The sequence below is a fragment of the Macrobrachium rosenbergii genome, chromosome 4 (assembly GCF_040412425.1).
Source record: "Macrobrachium rosenbergii isolate ZJJX-2024 chromosome 4, ASM4041242v1, whole genome shotgun sequence".
Classification (NCBI taxonomy): domain Eukaryota; kingdom Metazoa; phylum Arthropoda; class Malacostraca; order Decapoda; family Palaemonidae; genus Macrobrachium; species Macrobrachium rosenbergii.
The window spans coordinates 31,347,774-31,354,463 of NC_089744.1; the positions used below are offsets into that span (position 1 = coordinate 31,347,774).

The 6,690-nt window shown below is 55.8% G+C and overlaps 1 protein-coding gene across 1 annotated transcript; it reads left to right on the forward strand.

Moving 5' to 3' along the window:
* Nucleotides 1-232: 232 nt before the first annotated feature.
* On the forward strand, nucleotides 233-970 carry LOC136837179 (uncharacterized). Its single transcript, XM_067101846.1, has one exon. The coding sequence runs from the start codon at nucleotides 233-235 to the stop codon at nucleotides 968-970; it is 738 nt and encodes a 245-aa protein (XP_066957947.1).
* The last annotated feature ends 5,720 nt before the right edge of the window (nucleotides 971-6,690 follow it).

Consider the following 6,690-nt stretch of genomic DNA (forward strand, 5'->3'; position numbering starts at 1 on the left):
CGCTTCAGGTCTCGGGCTGGATAGCTAGGCTACGAACTCATCATCAACCTGGCTACACCTGGGCCTACTTGGCACGTCACTGGAGGGACTGGTCTCTCATCTTTCCACCACTCTAGTGACTACTCACTCGGCTACGACAGCCACTGCAACATCAGTCACCATGTCTAGGTTCGCCCAGCTCCCGGTATTGGTAGCCTAGCACCTGGATACCCAGGTCTCGGCTTCCCCTGCCATGCAACATGCGGTACTGCTGCCTCCTGGGTTCCTGGCCCCGTTCATGCGTCCGGGCCCCGCCTACATAGTGACATCATCCTTCCCTTATGTGACTGTCGCTGCTCCCGTTGCTGACCCTGGCCCGTCTTCGACTACAGTTCCTCGCTTCTTGATCCAGCCCGGCTCTTCGTCTGTTCCTCTCCCCATTCCTTCAACTCTGGCGCAGCCCGGCCCGGCTACCCACGCACCACCCATGCCTGCATTCCCGGCCCCGCCCACTTTCTTATCTGGCTGGCACGCGGTTGCTCCCGCCCAGGTAAGTGCTTGCCTGAGCACCGCAGTCTCTACCTGGGATGTGCCTTCTGCTGCAGCCCCTCCTACTGTTCCTGAGACTTCGGGTGCGCCCGCCTGGTTTGGGGATCTGACGATGATACTGAAGCAGACGGTGAAGAAGAAGACGAGGTCTAGAAAGGTGTCGTCATCTTCGTCTTCGTCATCGTCTTCGTCTGCTGCCTCTCCTGCTTCTCCTTCCGAGGCTTCGCAGCCAAAGAAGAAGAAGCCTGCCTCTCCCCCCCCAAGAAGTCTCGCACTGAGACTTCCAAGGGTCTGCCTCCTTCCACAGGGAAGGCAGTGCGATCTCTCATTGGCTCTTCCCGATCCTCGGATCAGGGAACCTCTTCCCTGGCCTCCGGGTCAGTCGCATCGGGAGCCAAGGGCGTGCAGACCAAGGTTTGCACCACCCCCCGGCTGCGCCTAAGAAAATTCCTGCTTCTAAGGCCAGCGAGTCCGCATCGGACACTCGTACGTGAGTTGCTCCGAGTACCCGGGTCCCCAAGGAGACCCGGGTACCCCAGGCTGATACGGGAGAAACTTCTCGCCGTACAGACCAGGGCGTGGGGCGAGAGAAAGAACCCGGGTATGCAGGTGCCCCAGCTCTTCCTGCTGGCACTCCTGTGAGTGCCAAGTCAGGTTCCCGGGTTAGCGCTTCGGCCTCTCAGGGCCGAACGCCAGGAGAGGTGGAGAGGAGGGCCCCTGCTCAGTCTTCCCGAGAGGCTACAGCCTCGAAGAAGACTGGGGCGCATCCAGAGGACAGCACAAGCTCGCACCAGCCAGACGCGCGCTTGACTCCTCCCAGTCCCTGGCCACGTCCACGCGGCCAGCCTGGCTCGGGGGAAGTGAGAGCTCGGCTCGTGCGAGCCGCTCCGCTCTCCTCGGGAGACTGCTTCGCCTAGGCGAAAACAGTCTCCTCGACCTGGGCTGCCGTCACCACCGCGGGTTGGTGACCGCTCCCGGCCCGCTGCCTCTGTTGGTTCTGCCTGCAAAGCCAGTGGGAGCGCCCGATCTTCCTCGCCTGTCCCCTCCGCCCCTTCGGCTTCTTCTAAGGGGCGCGAGTCGGACGGGAAGAGCTCTGGCGAGTTTTCTCCCCAGAGTTCTACCTCGTGGACGTATGAGCCTGGCTCGGTCCTTGGCTCAACCAGGTCTTACGCCCGCGTGGTCCAAGAAGGATCACGGGGTCTGCTGAGGTTCTCCCTCCTGTAGGGAGAGTAGATTGGGAGGAACGCACCCTGGAAGGACTTGAGGGTCCTCTGCCCCAGGATGCGGACACCCCGAGATACAGAGGACTTTTGCGGAGGTTATTGCGCGGATTCGTCAGCACAATGACCTCGGGGAAGGGACCACTGCCTCTTCTGTGGATCGTCCGTCATGCCTCGAATCCTTTTGGGGACCCAAGAAGGAACCCAAGGCTTCGGTGGGGCTGCTATGGTCCACGCTTGCCAAGGGGGTCCTCGACCAGGTGAACAGTCTTGTGTCTGGGCAAGACAGCTTACTTCGTTCGAGCCGCTCGGATAAGCCGGTCCTTCACATATCGAAGATAGCTGCTTCCTTGGGCGCTATCGTACCTGGGGAGGACTCCGCCTTTGGGAGACTGTGCCAGTCTGGGGGTAGGGCTATTTCCTACCTCGCCCACCAGACTGCAAACCTGTGGGCAAACCTGGTTCTGAAGCAGAGAGATGCCGTTCTCTCTCGCTTCTCCAGGTCTGTAGGTCTCAAGTCAGCAGTCGCCCTTAGGAATGGACCGTTGCTGGGTTCCTCCTTTCTCTTCCTTAGAGAGTTGGTGGATGCTGCGGTAGACAAACGCCGGGCCGATGACAGCGACCGGCTTGTCCACCAGGCAGTGGCCAAGACCTCCGGGTCTTCGCTTTCCACTGCGGCCAGGTCTTCAGGCCAGGCTGGCACTTCCTCAGCCCCTAAGAAGTCCCAGTCTTCGAAGGGGTCCCGAGGAAACACCCAGCCTTCTTCTTCCTTGAGAAGGGGGGTCCCTCCCGCCCTTTTCAGCCCACTTTCCGAGCCGGTAAAGGGGGCAAAGGGAAGAAGAAGAAGGGGAAACACTAGGGGCGGCATTCCCCCCCAAAAGCTGCCGAAGGTGGGGGTGCCTGTCAAGCCATTGGGCAACATGGTAGTGACATGGAGCCGAGACCTGGATAGTGGATGTTCTTCGGGAGGGATATCTACTACCCTTCGAGTCTCGGCCTCCCCTCACCTACTCTCCGGTCCATCTCCAAACTTATGTTCCAGGATCTTCGAAGGACACCGCACTACAGCAAGAAGTGCAAGCCATGCTGAGCAAGGGTGCTGTAGAAGTCGTGTTGGACCAGTCCCCAAGCTTTTACAGCCGTGTCTTTCTCGTAAAGAAAGCCTCAAGGGGATGGAGACCGGTCATAGACCTCTCTCCCCTGAACCGTTTCGTTCGCCAGACTCGGTTCACGATGGAAACGGTGCAATCCGTGCTGGCCTCCATCAGGGAGAACAACTTCATGCTTACGGTGGACCTGAAGGATGCGTATTTTCAAATACCCATTCATCTGTCCTCTTGCAAGTACCTCTGCTTTGTCCTCGGGGAGATGGTCTTCCAGTTCAGGGGACTTTGTTTCGAGCTCTCGACCGCTCCCCAGGTGTTCGCGAGAGTTCTCTCTCGTGTCAGCTTGGGCCCACTCGCACGGGATACGTCTACTGAGGTATCTCGACGACTGGCTAGTCCTGGCGGGCTCTCACTCGCAGTTGCTACAGGACAGGGATCGGCTCCTCGAGTTTTGCCGGGATCTAGGGATCGTGGTAAATCTAGAGAAGTCAGATCTCACCCCCAAGCAGAGGATAAAGTACCTGGGCATGCTGATAGACACGGTGGCAGTGAAAGTCTTTCCATCGGACTCTCATATCAGCAAGTTCAGGCAGGCAGCACAACTGTTCCTGTCACGACAGGAGCAGCCAGCCCGGCAATGGCAAGTTGTCATCGGTCACCTGTCGTGTTTGGAGAAGCTAGTAGCTAGTACCTCATGGGCGTCTTTGCGTCTTTACCTGCGGTCTCTTCAGTGGAGACTAAAGGAATATTGGTCCCAGTCCCGAGACCCCCAGTCCTTCCTCATCCCTCTTTCCGAGGAGGTGAGGGAGGACCTTCACTGGTGGACAGACGACAGGAACCTCTTGATAGGAGTATCCCTGCATCCTCCCTTCCGGACATGCTTCTGTTCTCAGATGCATCGACCGAGGGATGGGGCGCACACCTGGAGGAGTTGCTGACTTCGGGAGTGTGGCACCGAGACGACAAGCGCCTTCGCATCAACATCCTGGAACTCAGGGCAGCCTTTCTGGCCCTCCAAGAGTTCCGGGATCGAGTGATGGGACACTCCGTGGTACTGATGAGCGACAATACCACGGTAGTGGCATATGTCAACAAGCAGGGGGGCCTGGTGTCCCACCAGCTTCATCAGTTGACGATGCAGGTGCATGAGTGGGGCACGACTCACTCGGTAGAGCTGTCAGCCAGGTACATTCCAGGCAAGAGGAAAGTCGAGGCAGACAAGCTCAGCCGCCAGAACCAGGTGGAAGGGACCGAATGGTCCCTCCACCAGGAGATAGCGGAAAGGCTGTTCGACCTGTGGGGGCGTCCAGCCATCAATCTGTTTGCCACCTGGCACAACAGAAAGCTCCAGGTCTTCTGTTTGGTTGTGCCGGACCCATGGACCGCTGCGGAGGACGCGTTCCAGCACCCGTGGGACAACCTCAACGTACTGTATACGCTTTTCCTCCGTTCTGTCTGATTCGCCGAGTGATCAGCCGAGCGATGATCACCCCGAATCTCAGAATGATTCTGGTGGCACCGCCATTTGGTACCCGGACTTGCTAGCTCTCCTCTCCGAGGCGCCAAGAGAGATTCCCCCCTGGCCCAACCATCTGCATCAACCTCACATAGAGCGGTTCCACCTGGCAGTGCACTCCCTGTGTCTTCACGGCTGAAGGTTATCCACCATCTCTTGCGAGCTAGAGGCTTTTCGCGTCGCGCAGCAACAGAGATGGCAGGATACCTCAGACGATCCTCCGCAGCGGTATACCAGGGAAAGTGGTCCATCTTCTGTGGTTGGTGTCGTTGAAGGGGTATCTCTCCGGTCGGAGCTACTATTCAGCAGGTCGCGGACTTCCTCGTCTTCCTTTGCCGAGAGAAGCTTCTCTCCGTTTCAGCCGTGAAAGGCTACCATGCCGCACTCGGCCTAGTCTTGCGGCTGAAAGGAGTAGACATCTCCCCCTCTTTCGAGATATCTCTACTAATGAGAAGCTTCGAAAGGTCTTGCCCACCCAGGGATCAAAGGCCCCCTGCGTGGGATGTGACTCTTGTCCTAAGGAGCCTGACTCATGCACCGTACGAGCCTTTACGAGAGTCGTCAGACAGGGATCTGACCCTCAAGACTGTCTTCTTGCTAGCCCTGGCATCGGTGAAGAGAGTTGGGGAGCTTCACGGACTTTCCTTCGATGTTAAACAGTCGAGGGATGGGAATCAGTTACGCTCGATTTCGTCCCAGATTTCGTAGCAAAGACTCAGAATCCTTCGGTCCCTGACGCACGGTTCGAGTCCTTCACGATCCCCTCCCTAGAGGACTTTGTAGGTAATGAACCAGACGAGATGCTACTGTGTCCTGTTAGAGTGCTGCGGCGCTATCTGAAGAGGACTCGACACCTCCGGCCTGAGTGTCGACGACTCTTCGTTAGTACTGGCTCGAGCAAGAAAGAAGTGTCCAAGAACACCATCTCTTTCTGGCTTCGTGAGATGATAAGGAGAGCGTACTCTGCTGCAGGAGAAGACGACACCGGTACGCTTCGTCCGAGAGCTCACGAGGTCCGCAGCATTGGTCCGTCCCTCGCATTCCGGAAGAATATGTCGGTATCACAGGTGCTGAAGGCAGGGTGTGGTCCCAGCAGACTACCTTCACCTCCTTCTACCCCCAGGATGTTGCACACAAGTCCTTGGACACTTTCCTTGGGTCCTGTGGTGGCTGCTCAACAAGTTGTGTAGCTTATCCAGCTCCCCTAACAGGACAGGTTGCATCTCACCTAAGTTGTACGGTTGTGATTAGGAGAATGAATGTGGCGTGACTGGCCTCTCTTCCTTCTCCCCATCCTGGCTCTCTTCCCACGGGCAGGGAGCGGACGTGCCGTTACAAGCTGGATTTGGCGGTCGATGCAGGTAAGCACATAACGGGAGCTCCCGTTCTGTTTTTCCGTTCAGGTTGATAGAAGCAACCCCACTCCTTCCTCTTGCAAGGGGAGGAAGGAGACCATGACTATAAGACAAACCCAATGCTTGTATTTGCCTTTATGTCATCCGACGTCAAATTCTTCCTAGCCTACTTTGCATGAACTGACGTCTTCCTCTTTCATGCAAAGGGACCCAGAAGTCTGACAACTGATCCTGCGTTTCTTACAACCCGATCTTTTGTCAGAGGCAGTTTTTTTCCTTCCTCGCTCTCACGACCAGGAAGGGAAGACAAGGTGGTGAACTCCAGTCAGTTCATAGAGACTTAATCAGATTCCTCCCTCCAATCAGTAAGTCTCCTAATGTAAAGGACCGAGGGTTTGTATATTGTGTCAGAACAAATAAAAATTTTTAAAGTAAATTGTATTTTTCCTAACTATACAAACCCGAGGTCCTTTACACTTTATGCCCACCTCATGCCACCCCTCAATCTGATACATGGGTCGAAAGGCAAATTGGAATGTTTACACCCGTGCAGGCGGTACTCTCGCCTCCCGGACAGTAGTTAACTGCCTAACCACCTTGTTTGAAGTTCAACGGCCGTTTCCAGCCTACGCCTGAAAGTAATCCTAATGTAAAGGACCTCAGGTTTGTATAGTTAGGAAAAATACAATTTACTTTAAAAATTGTTATATTTTAATGGTTTAGTGTTTCAGATGATGTAGAGATTGAGAGACATTGAGATGGAGGAGGGTTCTCTTGCCACAGTGTGGTGGTTTCATAACCTTCATATATGACCTCTGCTTGTCTTCCAGCATGGATCTCCCTCTCTCTCTTGACACGAGGAAGAAGCGGAGGTTGATGTTGCAGGATCTGTAGATAGAGTTTCCAATTTCAACAAGTCGTCTCCCAGACCAGCAGCTGTTCTGTGTACGGTTCTTGTCTATGGT